General features: G+C 44.1%; 1 protein-coding gene across 1 annotated transcript in view; it reads left to right on the top strand.

The window, feature by feature from the left end:
- The first annotated feature begins 13,163 nt into the window (after nt 1-13,163).
- KIF5C (kinesin family member 5C) overlaps nt 13,164-22,134 on the top strand; it is a 154,513-nt gene continuing 145,542 nt past the window's right edge. The window contains exon 1 of the mRNA XM_081580533.1: nt 13,164-13,708. Coding sequence (XP_081436659.1) covers nt 13,583-13,708 — 126 coding nt within the window. The 5' untranslated portion in view covers nt 13,164-13,582. The remainder of the gene's footprint in view (nt 13,709-22,134) is intronic.

The following is a 22,134-nucleotide window of genomic DNA, read 5'->3' as shown; positions in this document are numbered from 1 at the left end:
CTATTCTATCTTTAGCCATCCACCCATTTATCCGTGGATCTATCCACTTAACAATCTATCTAATTGAATCTCCATGGTTCAATCTTTGATCCCTGAACTATCCATCCCCATTGCTTATCTACCTGTTCCAGAACCACAAACTTCTCTTTTTTTACTCAAAACCACTGGCATCCTTGCCCCTTCACATCTACCTAAAATTCTATCCCCATCCTTCCTTCCATCTTAGTTTAAATGGAACTTGCTCCAGCCAACACTACCACACACTCTGAACTTTCTTTCCAAAGTATTGATACTTGCTACAATTGCAGTTCAATAGGTATTGGTGTAACTGTGGTGTCCGTTGCCCTCACTAGACCATAAGCTCCATGAGAGCATACACCAAGGCTATATTTGTTTTTGCTGAATCCCTAATGTCCAGCACAGTGCCTGAAATGTAATTCCTAATCCACAGTCCTTCTTGCATGGATTTATGACTATCAAAAACAAATCTTAAATTATTAGCCCCTGGGTATAGCTTTTCTAATTTCTAGAGTAACATTTTTTCTGTTGTGCACCATCTGGTCTTCATATCAAACCTGTGAGATTTGGGACATGTATCTGACATCTTACAGGTGACTGTTTTCTCCTGCATCATCTCATTCCATGTTCACTTACAGCCTCATTGTTTACACACCAGCACTATGCTCTGAACACAGCATGCTCACAGGTCCCTCTCTCTGCTGAGCATGTGACTCCGTTGTGGATACCATGGTGCCCCACACATACCCCCTTACCAGCTTGTGCTCCCCTCCCCTGGTGCTGGGAGCTCTCTAGAGCTCCTCTGTAGAGAGTCGGCCTGCTCTTAACCTGAGCGAGGACTCTACACATCCAGTGACTGACCAATACCTGGATACAAAAGACTACCCCCTTCCTCACGGGGGTGTAAGTATATGTCAGAGTTTCCCATTGGGACCATTCCAGAGCCAGTCTCCTGTGGCCTCACCATGCCTCACTCCTCTGTTCCCTTCCCTCTTCAAGAAACCACTGCCATGGGAGCCCACCTTGGGCTCTGCTTCTGGGGAACTCTTCATCCTACCAAGCTTTTCCACCAGAGACAACCTTCTTCTGCCTGGAGGTGGTACGACTGGTGAGTGCAGGCAGCCTGGTCCTCAGAGAAGTGGCACCCAAACGTTGGGTAGTCCCTGCTGGCAGGTGTGGTGGTGTCTTTATAGAGTTGGCATTTCTAGATGATGACAAGTCAAAATGACAGAAGATGTTACTTCTTATCTCCCACATCTACCAGAGAGACCACTTGTTACAGTTTTTTGTTAACCCTCATCATCCCCCACTTTTAAATTCTACCACTGCTGGAGACTCTTCTCAGTGTCTGTTTCTGACTTTGATTCTTCCCCCGTCTCAGGCTCCAACCCCCAATCATATTTCCATCTAGATGCATCATTTTTGCTCCCAATATGCTATAGAGGTATTGGGATGAAGGAGCCAGGAGTGATTTTCCCTGGGTGACTGAGGCACCTCCCTTCCTTCCTTGGGGAGCTGACAACCCCCCTGCCCTCCGGAGGAAGAGAAGCCATACTCGCTCCTCAGCCCCCATTCTCTCACTCCTGACATGTGAACACGGAAGAAAGGGAGCTGTGGTTACACACAGGAGTTTGCACTCATGCAGCCTGGCTATCTCAAGTCCCAGCACTACTGGACCCCCCTTGATGTCCAGGATTCCAAACAGGGAGCCCCAGAGAGAAGCTGGAACCTTCTCCTACCTGCCTGAGGCCTGCCTCCCTCTTCCGGGGTCTGGCAGTGGAGATCCCACCTCTCTTCCACATGGACATGGCCTTACTCTGTGACCATGACAGGTCCACTCCTTTGAAACCCCAGTTTCAGCTATTTTCCAGGTCTCTGTTTCTCCCCTAGCGGTAAACTCTAGGAAAACAGGTGCCTTGCTTATCTTAGTAGGTCCTGTGGCAGCAAGAATATACATGTTATTTTTGAGTTGAAAGTTCTTAAAGCTGTGAGGTATAGTTTCCTATGGTGAAGTCTTACAAACAGTATAAATATGTTCCTTTGATTTGGATCTTCCAATAACTCAACCAGAAGTATATTAAAGTAGAATTTCCCTGGTGGTCCAGTGATTAAGACTCCTTGCTTCCACTGCAGGGGGTGTGGGCTTCCCTGGTAGGGAAAGTTCCACATGCATTGGTGGTGTGGCCCACCCCCCCCGAAAAAAAGAATATATATATATATATATATATATATATATATATATATATATATATATATATATATAAAGGTAGATTTGCTCATTAGAGCCATTTTTTTTTTAATATTTATATTTTAGGGCAGGGAGGCCTGTAGGTATCCTCAAACTTTTTTTTAAATAGGAAGACACCTTTTGCTTTTTAAGACTCCTCAGGCTTACCTGACATTTAGAAGATAGGCAAAGAGTGGGCTGTGATGAGAGGCCTCCAGGCAGAACAGGAACCTTTCACACAATTTGTTTTGTCCCACGCATGGAAAATCCCCAAACCATTTCTGTCTTTTTGAAACAAATTGAGTCAGTCTCAAGACCCTTCTTGCTCCCTGATCTTGATCCTCATCACCTTCTGACTGTATCCTGCTCGCATATGGAGGCTGCAGATGGGCACAGGGCACATGACCCACTTTCAGATGAAAGAGGATGGAATGTATTCATTTTTTCAACTTTACACATGCTTTTTAATTGGTGTACAGTTGCTTTACAATGTTGTGTTAGTTTCTGCTGTACAGCAAAGTGAATCAGCTATACATATATATATCCTCTTATTTTGGATTTACTTCCCATTTAGGTCACCACAGAGAATTGAGTAGAGTTCCCTGTGCTATACCATAGGTTCTCATTAGTTATCTGTTTAATGCATGGTAGTATGTATATGTCAGTCCCAAACACCTAATTCATACCACCCCTGCCTACACATATTTAAAAATAAGTATACCTCCCTCCTCCCCTCCTTTCCTCCTTGCTTCCTGTTTCCTTCCGCCCTCCTCATGGTAGTAAATGGCCTCCGTGTGTTCACGCCATAGTCAGCTCAGGCTGCCGTAACCAAATGCCATAGACTGGGGGATTTAAACAACAGAAAATGATTTCCTCACAGTTTTGGAGGTAGGGGGGTCTAAGATCAAGGTTCCGTCAGGGTCAGGTTGTGGTGAGAGCTCTCTGGCTACAGATGGTCACCTTCTCACTGTGCCTTTGCATGGCAGAGAGAGAGGAGGGTATTTCTCTCTTTCTCTTCGTTTTTTTTTAACTTTCAATTTTTTATTGGAGTATTCCTGATTAACAATGTTGTGATAGTTTCAGGTGGACAACAAAAGGACCCAGCCATACATACACATGTATCCTTTCTCCCCCAAACTCCTCTCTCATCCAGGCTGCCACATAACATTGAGCAGAGTTCCATATGCTATTCAGTAGGTCCTTGTTGGTTATCCATTTTAAATAGAGCAGTGTCTACATGTCCATCTCAAACTCCCTGTCTCTTCCTCCCATCCCCTCTTCCAACAACTGTAAGTTTGTTCTCCAAGTCTGCGAGTCTCTTTCTGCTTTGTAAATTTCATTTGTATAATTTCTTTTTATATTCCACATATAAGGGATGCCATACAATATTTCTCCTTCTCTGTCTGACTTACTTCACTCAGTATGACAATCTCTAGGTCCATCCATGTTGCTGCAAATGGCAGTATTTCATTCTTCTTCATGGCCAAGTAATATTCTATTGTATATATGTGCTATATCTTCTTTATCCATTCCTCTGTCTGTGGACATTTAGGTTTCTAGTAGAACTCATGAATGAATTTGGTAAAGTTTCAGGTTACAAAATTAATACACAGAAATCTGTTACATTTCTATACACTAACAATGAAAGATCAGAAAGAGAAATTCAAGAAACAATTCCATTTACAATTGCATCTTCCTCTTCTTCTAAGGCCATAGTCTATCAGATTAAGACCCTTACTCTTGTGACTTCATTTAACCTTAATTACCTTTCCAAAGACCCTATCTCCAGAGATGGTCACATTAGGATTTCAACATATGAATTTGAGGGGGACACAGTTCAATTCATATTTACAGCCTTGCCCTGAGATTTTGCAGTTGTCTCTCACTCTATCTTGGCCAATGTTAGCAAGTATAAGGCTAGTGGAGGCTTGAGAAGTACATGCACATTTGTACCTAATCTTTTATATAGCTGGGCTTGCTACTCTGCCTCACTGTGAGAACGTGCCTAGGGTTGTTTCCTGGGGTGGTGGAGAGACGTGGAGAGGAGACTGGACCATCTTAGACTAGCTGACAGCCAGCTGATCCCCTGAAATGCGAGAGAGTCCAGCCAGGTCAGCAGAAAAGTGTAGTGAGTCATAGATTGGCGAGAAATAATACACAGTTGTTGTTTCAGGCCACTGTGAGTGAGAGCAAAAGGCTGAAGCTACCCATCTAATCCCCACTCAGTAAGAAGGGGTATCTCTTTGGCTCTGCTGTACAGTGAAGCCAAAGTGGATCCATGGGATGAGAGAGTGATGAGTCTCTCCAGTTCTTTCCCTGGATTTGTATCTCATTGGTATTGCTAACCAGACTTAGAACTCTTTTCTCATCTGGTCACTCCTCTCCTTAAAAGCCTCCAGTGATTTCCCGCTGTCAGCTGAATGCCACCCAGACATCACCACCTGTGGTCCAAGGCTCTCAGTAATTTGGCATAAATGCACTTTTCCAATTTTAGTTCTCAGATGTCTCCTTTCAAGTTTGCACTTCTTGTTCCCTGAAGGTACAAATGCTTGTTTGCCTGGTATTTCTGTCACTTTCAGTAGGAAGTCTGCATCTGTACACATTTCAGGGTTTGATTTATGTTGCCCTCCCAGAAGAATTGTACATATCTCCCCTTCAGTAGGGTAAGAGAAAGTTGCCTTCTTTGTGTTACAGGATTGGGTGTTGTTACTCTTCATAATCTTTGCCAATTTAATAGGCATTCCTTTGGTTAATAATATGGCTGAATAGTTTTTCGTGCATTTAAGGATAATTTGTAATTCTTTTGTTTATTGAGTGTTTATGCTCTTGGCTAATTTTTTTCTGTTGTGCATTACAACTGTCGTATTGATTAGTAAGAATTCTTTATTAATGATATCAACTCTTTGTCATATATGTTGCAAAACCTTCCTTAGTTGATTATTTACTTGTTTCTTTCTTTATTTATTTATGGATGCACTGGGTCTTCATTGCGCTGTGTGTCCTTTAGTTGCGGTGCGTGGACTTCTCATTGCAGTGGCTTCTCTTGTTGCAGGACATGGACTCTAGAGTGCAGGCTCAGTAGTTGTGGTGCAGTTGCCCCAAGGCATGTGGGATCTAGTTCCCTGACCAAGGATTGAACCTGTGTACCCTGTATTGGCAGGTGGATTCTTAACCACTGGACAACCAGGAAAGTCCCTGTGTATGATTTTTGATATATAGGATTTTATATGTTTATGAAGTTTACTATATTTTTTCCTTTGAAAGGAGCCATCTTAAGTTTTTTGTTGTTTAGAATGGCTGTTTCTCTTTTAATCTCTGTATATCTTGTCTCCTGATTAGACTGAAGCTCTTTGAGTGAAGGGTCTGTTTCCAAAGTTGTACTCCTTAGGTCTACTCTCTGCCCTATTTCAATGTAAATGACAGGTAAGTGACAACTAATTCATTTATTGGTTGTTGTGATAGGCAGCCTTCTAAGATTGTCCCCAATGAGTCATGCCTCCTGATATTCACACCAAAGTGTAATCTCCTCCTTTTGAAAGTGTGCTAGACCTAGTGATTTACTTCTAATCAAGGAAGTATGGAAACATGATTGGATGAGATTAAGCTATGAAAGACTGTGATTTTGGTCTTGTTTTCTCTCTCTCACTTGCTCTGATGATATCTACAGCTCTTGAGAGGCTCACAGGACAAAGAATGAAGGGTAGCCTCTGGCCAACAACCAGAGAGGAATAGAATCCTGCCCCAAACCACAAGGATGAATGGGGAATGGATCCTTCCCCAGTTTGAGCCTAGAGATGGTTGCCACCATGGCTGCATGAAAGATGAAACCTGGGCCACAGGACTTAGCTAAGGGATGCCTAATTCCTGACCCACTGTGAATGTCATTTTAAGCTGCTAGCTGTTGGGGTAATTTGTTATGCAGCAGTAGGTAACTAATACCACTGTTGAAGAAAAGGCTTCTCATCTTTGGATACCTTCTCTGACCTCTGTTGAAGAAAACTATCTCACTTATTATTTCAAAAAGTAAAGGAGAACCTCCACAGGGAACCACATCCATCTTGGAATTCTCGGTCTTTATTTAACGTATTTACAACAAGTTGATTTGCTGAGGATGCTGCTGTGTTTCTCCATTGTTGGTGATAGGAGAGGTGTTTATGTTTATTCCTTTTTCTGATGGTGTCTGAGGAGGATGGGGCTGCTGATTAGAGGAGCCCCATGTATTTGCTGAGCACACTGATGAGTTAGAGGCTGCAAGGCTGGGATGGAGCTGGGACACCACGGACTAGCTCTGTATCAGGGAAGAACGATGCAGGAAAAGTCAGGACCTGGAGAGAGGAGTTGCATGGGGTGCTGGGATGGAAAGAGACCCTCCGTGGTGCAGGATGAAGATGGAACTTTGGAGACATGAGGTCTGATTTTTAAATAGTTCTCTGTGGAGTGTGCAATAGGAATCCATAATCTGTGATTCCTGTTACATTTTCAGTAAAGTTGAATTACTTCTAATGGTTTCGTGAGAGTGGATTTTTAGAGGAACTAGCAATGTTGAACTCTGTCTCCAAGTAGGGCCTGAATGAAGTTAGATATAGTTGCTAAAAAATGAGGGAATCACTGACATTCAGGTCACACTAGGATTGTGCTGCCAGCCCAGAGAAGGGCAGGGGCACCCATGACCCTCACCTCCTAACTAGGCCTGGTGCCTGGTATCCAGTAGCCAGTGTCCTGCACAGGTCGGTCCCTATCTCCACCCCTGGGACATTAAAGAGTTTGGCTTTTCTCTCTCCTCTCCCTCTTTAGGGTCAATAGTTATCCATCTTATTCATCCAGTGCCCTGGATTTTTTCTTTCTTTTTTTTCTGCAGGAATTAATAGTAAAGGTTTAATCTAGTAAAATAAATCTCAGTTGATATGTCAGCTCCTCTACAAGGAAACAGGCAAGAAAATAGGCTTTCTCTTTCAGATCAGTTAATGTCATGATGAAAGGAAGTGAGTCTTTGCTTCTTCCCCACAGAGCTGGGTTATCTGGACATCTTGAGGTGCTATAGTTTAAAAGACTTCCTGATTTTCCATTCCATGGAAATAGACTTATTTTTTTTGCAAGTTTTAAAGGGATTTTCAACACTAAAAAACATTTTCCCCTGTTCATTTGGTTTTTAATCTTCACTGGGGCCAGATATTTTTTGTACTTACAGGAATGGAGCTGGGCCGAGGCCATCAGAAATGATTAAACCCACATCAGAACCTCCAGACCCCAGGGTTTGAGTTAAATGACGATCCCAGTGACTGCCTAAGATGGGGAGCTGATGTGAAAATTGAAGCAATTACCTAGATCACTCAGGCAGAAGGATTTCTGAGAGTTTTTTTTTCCTTGAACAATCCAGATAATTGCTTCAATTTGCACTTCTCACTGGCAGTGGAGACTGGGATAGAAACTGTTATCTAGGACTGAGCTGAATAGAGAAGCAGAGTGTTCAGAAAATGACTCTGATCACTCCAGAGACAAGGGGGATGGGGTGGGATTCACATGCCTTGATTTCTATCAGGCTAAAGTCAGTCAAAGGGAGACTGTTCAGTTTTTCCCGAATAATTCAGATAATTCCTTATTTATTTTCTGTCTCATCTCAACACTGAAGTTTTAGGATCAAACAGGTGTTACTGGTGGAGGTGTTGTAAGAAATAGTGGCTAGGGAACTTGGAATCTGAGGCCCTTTCCTTGTGCCTTTACCCTTAATTCCTCAGTTCATTAACTGTCCTCAAAGGGCCTATACATTCCAACTTCAAGAAGGCTTTGCAGGGCCAGGAAGGATAGTAGTGGAGTAGGTGTTGTCCTGAAAGTGTATTGCACCTCTTAACTTTTTTTTGGCTGCACCAGGTCTTAGTTGGGGCACTTGGATCTTCAATCTTCAAATTGCAGCATGCGAACTCTTAGTTGTGGCATGTGGGATCTAGTTCCCCAACTAGTGACTGAACCCAGGCCCCCAACATTGGGAAGGCAGACTCTTAGCTACTGGACCACCAGGGAAGTGCCCTTACCTCTTCACATAACCATGAGCAAAATTCAGGACAGCAGGACTTGACCCATCCCTGAAGCAGATGATGCCTTTACTAGGACCCTCAGGGATTCATTGCTGCAATGGGAAATTCACGTTTGTTGAATAAATGAGTAAATAATTCATGAATGCACGAAAGACATTTATTGATTTGCCATTTTGAGCCTATCATTATGCTGGGCCTTGGAATAATTCCCTTTGTATTAATACATACTTTTTTCTTCTTCTCATGTTTTCTTAGAAGCGGTGATTCTCCCAATCTCTTCACAACTTCTCCTGAGTTTTATTTCCAAGCATTTGGGCATATACTTCTCTTTTAATTCTCACTTATCCAGAAGAGATGATATTTTCAGCACCATTTCAATGGATTTCAAAATCATTCAGTAAAGCTGAATATCTTTCCCAAAGTCACAGAACTTGTTAGCAGCAGAATGAATGAAAAATGCAGGTCCAAGGGCTTACCTGGTAGTCCAGTGGTAGGACTCTGTGTGTCCAGTGCAGGGGTCTTGGGCTCAATCTCTGGCTGGGTAACAGATCCCACGTGTTGTGGGGCCCAGCTAAAATAAATACATAAAATAAAGAAAAGAAGAGAAAATGAGCTTCAAAATTCTATTTAAAAAATGCAGGTCCTGAGCCCAAGGCTCCATCTACAAGGCAAGATCATTATTTCCAGGTTCATGTATTCATTCATTTGTCCTTGCCATTATTGTGATCACGTTAGGCATGGACCGATCATCCAGAAAATGTTTTTATAAAGCACATAAATACTGCATGATCTCCACAACATAGATAAGGGAGCAAGACATGTTTAGCAGAAAGAAAAATACTGTGTAGAGAAAGGAACTAGAGGACAGAAGCAGACCACAGTAGGAATGTCACTGCAAGATAGCAGAACTCAGGTACCAAATCAAAGGGACCTACAGCCTGAGAGAGCAGAGGCCTCTGTGGGCTAGAGTGGTTCAGGAAATTTTTCTAAAAATCAGTTTCTTTTTCCTTCACTATTAAAATAGTTTTAAAATTTGAGATATAATTGACATATAGCATTGTATTCATATATGTATATATTGTGAAACCATAAGTTTATTTAACATCCATCCCCAAACATAGTTACAAATTTTTTTCGTAATGAGACGTTTTGAGATTCACTCTTAGCAACCTTCAAATATGCAATGCAGTATTGTTAACTATTGGAGAAGGCAATGGCACCCCACTCCAGTACTCTTGCCTAGAAAATCCCATGGAGAGAGGAGCCTGGTAGGCTGCAGTCCATGGGGTTGCTAAGAGTCGGATACGACTGAGCAACTTCACTTTCACTTTTCACTTTCATACATTGAAGAAGGAAATGGCAACCCACTCCAGTATTCTTGCCTGGAGAATCCCAGGGACGGGGGAGCCTGGTGGGCTGCCGTCTATGGGGTCGCACAGAGTCGGACATGACTGAAGCAACTTAGCAGCAGCAGCAGCATTGTTAACTATAGTCATCGTGCTGTACATTTTATCTCTAGGACTTATTTATCTTAAAAACATTTTTTTTAAATTGGAGTATTAGTTGCTTTACAACGTTGTATTAGTTTCTGCTGCACAGCAAAGTGAATCAGATATTCATAAACATATATTCCCAGCTTTTTAGATACCCTTCTGACTTAGGTCACCGCTAGTGGTAAAGAACTTGCCTCCCAGTGCAGGAGACATAAGAGACACAGGTTTGATCCCTGGGTTGAGAAGATTCCCTGGAGAAGGACATGGCAACCCACTTCAGTATTCTTGCCTGGAAAATCTCATTGGCAGAGGAGCTTAGTGGGCCACAGTCCATAGGGTTGCTGAGTCAGACACAACTGAAACGAAAAATATCTGGCCCCAATGAAGATTAAAAACCAAATGAACAGGGGAAAATGTTTTTTAGTGTTGAAAATCCCTTTAAAACTTGCAAAAAAACCAGGTCTATTTCCATGGAATGGAAAATCTATTAGCATGCAGCACAGTTCGCATGCAGCACATAGGCACAGAGCATTGAGTAGAGTCCCCTGTGCTGAACAGTAGGTTCTCATTACTGACCTATTTTATACATAGTATCAATAGTGCATATATATACATGTCAATCCCAGCCTCCCAGTTCATCCCACCCTTCCCTCCCCCTTTGGTATACCCATAAATTTTTTTCTAGGATTTATTTATCTTACAGCTAGAAGTTTGTACCTTTTTAAAAAATACATTTATTTACTTATTTTCTACTGGGTCTTAGTTGTGTCATGTGGGATCTTTAGTTATCACAACTGGGATCTAGTTCCCTGACCAGGGATCAAACCCCAGGCCCCCTGCATTGGGAGCTTGGAGTCTTAGCCACTGGACCATCAGGGAAGTCCCAGAAGTTTGTACCTTTTGACTTCCTTCACCCATTTCATCCCCTACTTTGGCAATCTACCAATCTGTTCTCGGTATCTACGTGTTTGGTTTGTTTTTCTTAGATTCCGCATATAAGTGAGATCATACAGTATTTCTTTCTCTGGCTTGTTTCACTTAGCCTCTTGATGTAACTGCTCATGAATTTCACTCTGGTCACATGGGTTTTTTCACTGTCCTGGGCATGTAAATTTGATCTAACCTTCAGACTGTCCCTTGCTCACCTCTTCCCTGCATATTGTCCGATATCAGACAATACCCTTTTGCTGCAAGTCACAGAAAGCTGACTTGAACAGGCAAGTTTACTGGCCCAAGAAAGAAGTCTAGAGAAGGGTGTGCTTTGGGTTGTTCCGTCTCAGTGGCTTGATCATATAATCAAAGACCCAGGAGTTTTGGTCTATTGGCTCTGTTGTCCAGAGCTTGGCTTCATCCTAAGCTTTGTTCTCCACACAGTCACAAAATGTTTCAGTAGCAATTGAATGTGGACTGTTATCCTCCAGACAGGGAGAGAAATTTTGGGAAATAGAATGTCTTTCCAAAAATTTGGCAAACTTTTCCTCTATCTCCTTGGCTTCATCCTGCCCATCCCTGAGTATGAGATTTCGATGAGACTAACCAAAGCCATGCCCAGAGTTGTGGACATTTGTCCACAGTGTGTTCTAGCTTCCCACTAGGGAGGGGTGGGATGGATGTCAGGGAGTTAACCAGTGACCTCAACACCTCCCTCCCCTGCTTTTGCTCCTGCCCCTGGGGAGATCTATTACTAATTTGTTTCTCCAGCTTTATTGTAATATAGTTGACTTATAATGTTATGTAAGTTTAAGGTATGCTGCTGCTGCTGCTTAGTCACCTCAGTCATGTCCAACTCTGTGCGACCCTATGGACTGTAGCCCTCCAGGCTCCTCTGTCCATGGAATTCTCCAGGCAAGACTCCTGGAGTGGGTTGCCATTCCCTCCTCGAGGAGATCTTCCCAACCTAGGAATTGAACCCAGATCTCCTGTACTGCAGGCAGATTCTTTACAACTGAGGCACCAGGGAAGCTCAAGTTTAAGGTATACAGCTTATTGATTTGATACACTTGTAATTTGCAAGAGGATTATTACTATAGTGATCTAAAGCCTACATTGTCTGTGTGTGCTCAGTTGCTAAGTCTTTTCTGACTCTTGGTGACCCCAGCGACATAGCCCGCCAGGCTCCTCTATCTATGGGATTCTCCAGGCAAGAACATTGGAGTGGGTTGCCATTCCCTTCTCCAGGGGATCTTCCTGACCCAGGGATCGAACACATGCCCTCTGCAGTGGAAGCACTGAATCTTAACCACTGGACCAGGGAAGTCCCAAGTTCTCCTTTAGACTCAGTGGCTCTGGATGGATTTCTATCACCTTCCATGGTAAGAGCTCTAGTATCCATACTTACTCATAGGCATGAATGCTTGACTTCAGGAGAGTAAATGCGTAAAGTACAAGAAGCAAGCAGAGTAAGAGGTGAATTTATATAGAAGAAGCCACAAGTAGTTTGGTGTTTATCAGAGTGTAAATGTCAAGACAAGAAGCAGTAAGAGATGAGGCTAATAAGTAGACAGAAGTCTGATTGTGGGACCTGGATGTATTTTGCAAAGAACTTTGGACTTGATCATGTATCTGTTCATTCTACAGGATATAAATAGGTGTTAGGCAGAGGGTCTGTAAACTATACAACGTGTGTGTGTTAGTTGCTTAGTTGTGTCTGACTCCTTGTGACCCCATGAACTGGAGCCTGCCAAGCTGCTCTGTCCATGGGATTCTCCAGGCAAGAATACTGGAGTGGGTTGCCATTTCCTTCTCCAAAACCATACAATAAATACTAGTAATTAAGAGTTTCTTAACCTGGGTGTTAAAGGCAGGCTTCAATTGTCCCTAGACCCTCTGAAATAGCATGAAAAAAAAATCTGTGGGTGTGTACAGGTTTATTTGTCTTTGTTTCCGTTATGGAAAAGGTCCCTAACTTTCATCAGATATTAATGGAGTTCCTGACCCAAAAAATGTATGAACAAGCTTTTTCAGGAATTACTGCCTTCAAATATCCATGCAAATCTCATTTCCCTTCTAATTTCCTCACAATGCTTAAAAACTGTTGAGCACAAAGAAAATGCTCCATAACTGCTTGGTTGGACACGGTCTTAAGAGGGGACTTTCTGTGGGATCATGAAAAGATGTAAGGAGATAATATAGACCTTGTTAGTTATGGAGATTTTAATTGGGAATATTGGATGTGACATCCATCGTGTTATTGACTTGGGCAGCCACCCAAGATCTGCAGGTTCTCGGAAGCGTCACCCTAGGCACCACCGCTATCCCCGGAAGCCAACTCCAAGCATCCAAGTCTTTTCACCCACAGGTGCAGCGACTACAAGTCCCGGGATGCTTCGCTCTCGGAGCCTGAGCGAGGGCGGGGCGGATCCCCGCAGTGACGTAACCGACCAGGGTTGTGCCGAGGCAGGGCGGGGCGAAGGGGCGGGTCCGAGAGGCGACCGAGCTCGCTGGTGCTGATGCAGGATGGCTGAGCTCGCAGGAGCCCGGGAGGTCTGAGCAGGGAGAGGCTGGCTCCCTGCGCATCGCCTCGTCCGCCTGCCGCGTGGTCGTGGGCAGGTGGGCCCGGGGCGCAGCGCAGGGGCAGGGAAGGCAGGTCTGCAGCCGTCTGGGCCAAAAGTTAATAGGCTGCCCACCTACAAGGTGTCGGAGCAGCCGGAGCTGCCCAGCCCGCCGAGTTCGCGATGACCTGCTGAGAAGCGTCGTCTAGGCTGCGGGAGGCGGCCTTGTTGCGGGCGGTGCGGTTCTCAACCACTTTTCCTCGTTGTGTCGAACAGCGGCCCCCCACCCATCCCTACGCCCTCTCCCTGCCGCCGGCCGAGATGGCGGATCCAGCCGAATGCAGCATCAAAGTGATGTGCCGGTTCCGGCCACTTAACGAAGCAGAGATCCTGCGCGGGGACAAATTCATCCCCAAATTTAAAGGCGAGGAGACCGTGGTGATCGGGGTAAGTGGCTGGGAAGTCTGGCCTCCCCTGCTTCGCGCCCCAGCCCGGCGCCCCGACTCCCCAGGCCGGGCAGAGATGCTCGGGCAGCCCCTTCGGACATCCCTTGGGGGCTGCCCTCTAGGGTGGACTTGACGAGAATCCCCCACCCTGTAGTTCTCTGCTGGGCGAGTTGAGGGTCGACTGGAGGCTCCGAGGCGGCCCCAGGTGGCGGGGGTGGGGGTAGGGGGCGAGCAAGGGTTCAGCGCCGCCATTGTTATTGGGGTGGGGGCCCGGGTGGGTCTATTGTTCCCCGCCCTGGCCACGTCGCGTGGGTAGTGTGTTCGCGTTACCCTTAAGCTCAGATTCCTCTTCAAGTATGAGCTCTGTAACCCACAAATGATTCCAGGCATCGTTCCGATTTATTGAACACTTTGCCTCTTCGCACAGTTTCGGTAAAAGAAGGAAAAAAGCTACTGGAAAAATCCTAGCCTCTGCACCGAGCTCCACAGCTGTGTAGAATTGGCTCCCCTCGGCGTTTCACCTTGCTCTGCACGCGGAAGGCGGGGGCTGGGGGAACACTGGTGGCCTCTCCAGGAGGCTTCGTGTGTCTCCTTTTGCTTCCTCTCAACCCAGGATGTCCTGACTTGGACCTCGGGTCTCACTCTTCCCCTGTGGGGCGACTCCCACCTGGTGTCCGCAGACCCTCGGGTGTGTTTCATGCTGGGTGGTGAGGAGGCTGTGCGCCCGCCTGCATCTGTGGGACCGGGGGGTCCCAAACGGAGCCAAATAGCCTCTGTACCCAAAGAACAAGTTACTTTGTGTGGCTGGGGCCCCCTCGCTTTTGATCTCCCTTCCCAAGTTTCCCTTCCCCAGACTTGGCTCCATTTCTGCAGCGCGGCTGCTGGTGCGGGGAGGGAATACCGTTGGGTTTTAGTTCTTAAAGGAATATATCAAATGAATTAAGCCAGCCTTCCCTGCCCCCCCGCCCCACCACCCTTCCCCCTCCTCTGTCCCCAGCGTGTGTAGCTGACGGTACCCTCTTTGTATGCGAGTCGCGTGGGGAGGGACGGAGTTAATGGGAGCCTCCCGATACCCGCTGACACGTTCCTGGCAGCCTGCTCGAGGCTGCTGATGCAGCCTTCCCGGCCTCAGCATTGATTAAATGATGTCATCCCGATTACTGAGCATGCTCAGACTACCCCTCCCTCCTATTTTCCCCCAGTGGCTGGGGTATTTAGGTCAAGTGATTGACAGGTGACAGTTTACTTAGGGTCTCTGCTGGAGTCAGGTCGACCCTTCTTAAGCACCAGAAGCAGACATTTGCCTGCCCAAACAGTTCCAGCATCTTTGCCAAGGTTGTGCCGCAGTCCCTGTGAAGGGCCCCAGAGACTAGCAGGTGCTGGTCGAAGCGGAAGGCAGGCTTTCTCCGCGGGAGGAGACCGGCTCCGGCATTGCCAAAGGGCTTCATCGTGTACCTTCCTTAGAAAGGCATCTCCTCTTGAAGACCTCTTCTCTCCTCCCCATTTTCACAGTCACCAGAAAACCGTGACCTCCAAATGCTATGAGGATGGTCGTTCATCCTGAGAGCTGGCCTGTGAGGCCAAGAAGGAGGGGTTTTCTATCTGCTTAGTGTTAAATTGAAGAAAAGATGTATGCTACAATTATTGATGAGGAAGAAAATTCTATACTCGATGGCTGACATTGGATAGTGACATATCTATGGCCAGAACATGGGACAGATAGTAGCTTGTTGGTTACACATCTAAGCCCGGGTCAGCCTACAGGCTGATTTGCTGTTTCGTGAGCCAGCCTGTGGTTTGGATAGAGTGGGAGTTACTGGGGACATCTAGCCCTTCCCCTTGTCTGGTACCAGTTTTATAACCAATAATTGTTCAGTCCTAGAACATGTTCTGGTGACCCTATTTTTTCAGAGGTTTTAAAGAGAGGCTCAAGTTGTTTCTTTTCTTTCTCCTCCTTCTTTCCCTCCTACTCCACCTTCTTCCTCTTCGCACCCCCCACCCCCACCCACACCTTCTCTTTCTCAATCTTCTAAGGGTGACATACCAGGACTAGTTAAGTGGAGTGATAGATCATCCCTTTGATCTGTGTGCAAGGCTGCTGCTGTTGCTGCTGCTGCTAAGTCGCTTCAGTCGTGTCTGACTCTGTGCGACCCCATAGACGGCAGCCCACCAGGCTCCGCCGTCCCTGGGATTCTCCAGGCAAGAATACTGGAGTGGGTTGCCATTTCCTTCTCCAGTGCATGAAAGGGAAAAGTGAAAGTGAAGTCGCTCTGTCGTCCGACTCTTTGCGACCCCATGGACTGTAGCCTGCCAGGCTCCTCCATCCATGGGATTTTCCAGGCAAGAGTACTGGAGTGGGGTGCCATTGCCTTCTCCAGTGTGCAAGGCAGAGATCCTTAATTTTATGGTTATCGTTCCTTAGTTTTATGACACTACTAAAGTATATTAAACAAATGGTTGTGGATGTGAATACACATGTAGCTCTTCAACTGTAAATCTGGGATAAATTGAAAATTTTTTATCTTACTATAATCCTTTAGTACAACACTTTTCAGTTTTCTTTAAGGTAAATTTTTCTTTGAAATAAAGCATTCATATAGAAAAGTGTTTTCATAAGTGTATATAGTTTATATATATATATAAACACTCCCATAACCACCTCTTTAGGCTAGGAACCTAAGGAACATTTTCAGGACCCCAGAAGTCCCTCCCAGTCACTAACTCCCTCTGCCTCAGAATAACTGCTATTCTGACTTTTAGTTTTTTTGTTTTTTTTTTAAGCTTTAGCTTCAGAAAACCACACAGTACGTCACCTCTTTGTGTGAGTTCTTGTATTCAACATTCTGGTTGTCAAATTGGCCCACGTTGTGATGTGTGGCTGCAATTGGTTCATCCTCATTGTTCTGTAGTATCTTATTATATGAATATACCACAATTTGTTTATCCAGTAACTGTTGGTAGTAACTGTTTGGATAGTTTCCACTTCGAGGCTAATATAGATGGAGCTGCTATGAACATTCTTTTATGCATCTTTCAGTGAATTTGGTACAGAACCGAAGACTGCCAGATGCTGAAGGGTGTTGGGCCTTGCGTTGGCATGTGCCAGGACCCTTCCCATTCCTACTTAGTAATGTGTAGCTAAAGGAAGTGACAGTTCTCGCAGCCTGTATCACCCTTTTTCGACTGAGTAGAAGGCTCCCAGGTCAGTTCAGTTGGAACCAGCCCACCTGGCTTGGGTGCAGGTAGAGGCTCTCGTAGGTGGGCTCTCCCCTCCTTCTTGCAGGGGCATAGATTGTGGGGATTACCAAAGAAGCCCAGAACCCAGTAGAGATGAATGAAGAATGAATATCTGTGCAGTTAACTGTGAGTCCAAATTCAGAATCTCAGAAATTCTTTTTTGTTTTTGAAACTGGGGTGATTGATTTTCCTTTAAAGTCTTGTTCATTTCTTGTGGCGATGTATGCTGAGAGGAAGATTTTGCAGGTGGGGTTCCTAGATTTCTCTTTTTTAAGAAATATCATCTTGAAGTGTGTGCTTAGTCACTCAGTTGTGTCTGACTTTTTGTGATGCCATGGGTTTTAGCCTGCCCGGCTCCTCTGTCCATGGGATTCTCCAGGCAAGAGAACTGGAGTGGGTTGCCATACCCTTCTCCAGGGGATCTTCCTGACTCAGGAATCGAACCCAGGTCTCCTGCATTGCAGGCGAATGTTTTACCGCCTGAGCCATCAGGGGTAAAGCTTGAAGAGATTATCTCTATCGTTCTTGCTTTTTATCCCCCCTGATCCTGTGCAGAACTTTCTTTCCCTGACTGCCCCAGCCACAGTTTCTTCCGCTGTGACCTCTTGTAGCAATCACTTTGTATGTGATCTCATAATTTTTTGCCTTAGATTATCGTTTTTTAATTTTTTTTTGTTTTTTAATTTTTAAGAGATTCTTATTTATTTAAAAAATTTTTGTTTATTTTTGGCTGTGCTGGGTCTTTGTTGCTGTGTGCGGGTTTTCTCTAGTTGCGGAGAGTGGTAGCTTCTCTTGTTGAGTACAAACTCTAGTGCGGGAGCTCAGTAGTTGTGGTGCATGGGCTTAGTTGCTCTGAGGCATGTGGAACCTTCCCTGACCAGGGATTGAACACTTGTCCCCTGCATTGGCAGGCAGATCCTTATCCACTGCACCACCAGAGAGGTCCCTTAGATTATTATTATTTTTGATCCTGTGTCTAATGACATTGTAAAGCAGGTGTAGAGCCAAGACCCATTCATGTTTTGCTTCTTGTACTTCTCAGGGTGTTACTCACAGAAGGCACTTAATAAATATTTATTGATCTCTTTGTTGAATCTAGAAATCTTTACCTTGGTGTATTTTAATGATTTTATGTACTTTTCATTGACTGTAGGCTGTGAGGAGTAGTTAAAAATAATTTTAAAGAGATGTACTATGTGCTATCTCTTAAATGTCTTGGTAAAGAACTGTATTTAACCTTGTTAAAAATTAGGTCTGCTAATGACACTTGTGATGAGCTAGAAGTGGCGGGTGGGGGTGAGGGGCACCACATTAATTCTTTCAGAGAAAAATATTGGATTTAGAGCATTTCTCAAAACATTTCTTCATTAACTGCTAAAAATCCTTGTGAGTCATCTATTACTTTGAGCTCTGCCTGTTGGTTTTGATGCATCTACATTGATGGAACTCTGTCTTGAGAGAGTTCTCAGTAGGGTTCTTTGAAATGGACTTTTCACTTGTCAGTTTTGGGCTTTCCTCTTGTTTGCACTCCTGGGAAAGCAGGTCTTGTTAACCAAGGGTGCCTCCCCTGAGGCAGTGTAAGTTTTGACTTGTTTGAAAGCCAAAGCAAAATATTAGCCACAAACCCTGAGCTGGCCTTTGGCATGGAAAGTGGCCTTAGGCTCTAGGGGGTTGGATTAGTTCTGGTCAGTGGATGGGCAGGGAAGTTAGGGGTGGGGACAGAAACCAAATGTTGTGGAGATTATGGGCTGAAGATGTCAAGAAATATGGCTAGAGCTTTTCTTTTTGTCCGTAGTCATGGTTTTTAAAAGCAAGAATATTTAAAAACTTATACAGAGTAAAATCACTCTTTTTGGTTTCTAGTTCTATTGTAGGGGGTGTGAAAAATACATAGAGTTGTGTAGCTGTGCTGTGTTAGTTTTCTGTTGCTGCTGTAACAAGTTATCACAAATTTGAAGGCTTAAAATGGTAAAAATTTATTATCACACAGTTTCCATAGGTCTTGTGGACAAAGAATGTTGCCTGCAGTTGGTGGTGCACCCTGAGGGGAATTCAGGACTGAGAAAAAAGGGTACTGGTCCTAGATAGTTAAGATGCATATCAAAGGAATGTTTCCAGTTAGTCCAGACTCTTTCATCTTCCCATACACAGAAAAGCACTAAAATCATTAACTTGCGATGTCTGTTTTTTTGTGATTAGCAGTAATCTTTTGATGTTCTACTACTTATTTTCTTTTTTTTTTCTTTAACCCCCTTCAAAATCTCCTGTATATCCTGGCTCCTCTCTTACTCTTTAGAACAGTCCCTCAGAGCTATCTGAGACACTGCCGTCTCCTGCTCTAATCCTCAGTAAATGCCTTAAAGAAAACAAAATTCTCAACTTTTAGTTTGTGATTTTTTTTTTTCAGTCGACAGAAGTCCATCAAGTCAGCTGGTTTCTCTGCTTAGAGTCTTACAAGGTCAAGACCAAGGTGTTGACAGGACCATGTTCTTTTCTGGAGGATCTGGAAGAAAATGCATTTCTTTGCTCATTTAGGTTTTGGCAGAATTTGATCCTTGTGGTTGTAGGATAGAGGTCCCATCCCCTTGCTGGCTGTCAGCCTGGGGCTGTTCCTAGCTGCTAGGGGCCACTCTCAGTCCTGGCCATATGGCCCCCTTCCTATACCTTAAGAGCCAAGGGTGGGTTGATTCCCTCTCATGCTTCACATCTCTTCAGCCTCTTTTTCCATGGCATATCTTTCTCACTGACTCCTCTGCCTCCCTCTTCTACTTTTCAGGGCCCACCTGGTTACAGTGAGCCCAGCCAGATAGTATGGGATGATGTCCCTATTACAAGGTCATCTGATTAGCAATCAGTTCAATTTGCAAATTTTCTTTTATCCTGTAACTTTCATATATTCACAAGTTTAGTGTAGACATCTTTTGGACCATTATTCTACCTACCAGATACCACCATACTCAAGATACAAAACAGTTTCATCACTCAAAAAAACAAAACCAAACCCCAAAAATCTCTCACGCTATCTCTCTGTTATCAAACCTTCTCCCCTCTCTTAACCTCTGGCAACCACTTATCTCTTCTTCTGCATAACTTTGCCTTTTCCAGATTGTCATAAAAATGGAATCATAAATTTAAGTATCTTTTTGAGATGGAGTCCATTGAAGTTTAGGTTGTTGTTCCATGTATCAATAGTTTATTCCTTAAAAAAAAGTTCATTACTTTTTATTGCTTAGTGGTATTCCTTTATACAAGTATATCACAATTTGTTTATCTATTCACCTGTTGAAGGACATTTGGGTTGTTTCTAGTCTGAGATGATTATGAATAAAGCTGCTATAAACCTTTACACATGGGTTCTTGTGTGAGTATAAATTTTTATTTCTCTTGGGTAATCAGCCAGGAGTGGGATTACTAGATCATACCATGACTGTATGTTTAACTCTAAGAAATGGCCAGTTTTCCAATGTGGTTTAAACTAAAAAGTGGTAATATTTTATGCCAAACTTTTTAAAGAGTATATTCATCACTGTGTCTAAATGAATAGTAACAGTAGTGGTTAGTAGTGTGGAGATGTGTTCTTCCTAAATTCACAAGTGTTTACATCACCTGAAAATAAATTCGTGGTTTCCTGTAAACCTGCCCTCTGAAATCCTGGAATGAGAGAACACAAGAATTTAATTATTATAATCTGGCTTGTGTCACTGGAGGCTACTCCTGTTCGTGGTGAGCACATGGTTGGTGCTACAATAAAGGATTGGGGTTGGTAGAGGCATTGGGGAGAGTCAGATGGAACTGGCTATGAATTCACTAGCTCACTGTGGAGCTTTTTTCAGGTTGCTTAGCTTTCCTGGGGCTCAGTTTGGGCATATTTCAAATGGAGATAATTATTTAACTCACAGGATTGTTGGAATGAAATGAAATGAAGTGGTCAAAACAGGGCCTGGCACAGAGAAAATGCTCAGCATATGCTACTTATCTCTCACATTTCCTCTTTCTCTTGTAAGTTTCCTCATTTTCAGAATTAGCCTTGCCCCCCAAAATTACCACCCTTAATTCTGGCTAGCCCCTGAAAACGCTTCTTGTATCCTTGTTTCCTAGCCACTAGTTCACACCATTCTTATCTGTGGAATTCCTAACCTTCAGAAGGCAGAGCTCAGGGTCCATTTACTTACTGTATCAGCTGTTCCTGTTGTCTGCAGTGATCACATATTGGTGTGTGCATGTGCATGTGTGCTTGCGTGAATATCCTCTTCGTGTAAATTACAAGCTTCTTAGAAGCAGGAGCTGTTTTTTTAACATCTTTGTGCTTTTTACTGTCGTTGTCAAGTTGCTTAGTAAGTGTATCTTGATTGACAGTTCTGTCTTCCCCTGTTTTCTTGCCTAGAATCGTCTGGCTAAATGCCAATTTCTGCATTTCCTTGAATAACTTGGGCATCACTGGGGATTTCCCTCTGCCTCCACCTGTGCTTCTCTGGCCTGACTCCCTGGTTTAATGACAGGGTTTTGCCTCCTTGACTTTTCTCCTCCCTTTAGAATAGGAAACTTCCCCCACCTTTGGGTTCCCTTTAGTACCTGTCTCAGATTTCTCACTTGTGTCTCCTTATTAAACAAGCGAAAACAAAACTACCTACTCCCTAATGGTTTCTCTTGAGTTAAAAAAGAATAGCTCCTTGACAGATCCAATTTCACCTGATTTCTCTCAGGTTTTCCATAAAGTCCTATCTTTGTGGCCGAGAAAGTTCCTCCTTGAACCTATTTGCTGCACATCCACCAAAGTCCTTTTACGAGGAAGAAAGCTGTTGAGTGTGTGGTTATTTGAAAATACTGCAGAACTTGAGAGAAAATAGAGTTGTTCATTCTACCGTCCCCAACACCAAACTCGGACGTGAGGCAGACAGCCCAGGACCAACTCCCAGCTCTGTGACTTCTTCGCTTTATGTACTTGGACACATGGCTACACCACACTTAGTTTCAGTTTCCTGGCCTGTAAAATGTGGATGATAACACTCTCCACCTTGTAGGATCCTTGTGATGGTTACATGAGCTGATGCATATGGATTGCGGAGTATGGTGCCAGGTTCAGAAAATGTACGCTGTTAGAAGACTCACAATGGTTATTTCTCTGCACACTTGTCAGATTAACTAGGCTAGAGAAAGCTTAAGACCCTTCATAGGTTCCCTGGTATCTTC

The sequence above is a fragment of the Giraffa tippelskirchi genome, chromosome 3 (assembly GCF_054371585.1).
Source record: "Giraffa tippelskirchi isolate mGirTip1 chromosome 3, T2T-mGirTip1v1.2.pri, whole genome shotgun sequence".
In the NCBI taxonomy this organism is placed as follows: Eukaryota; Metazoa; Chordata; class Mammalia; order Artiodactyla; family Giraffidae; genus Giraffa; species Giraffa tippelskirchi.
The sequence above is the reverse complement of the archived record's forward strand: the minus strand, read 5'-3'. Positions and strand labels throughout refer to the sequence as shown.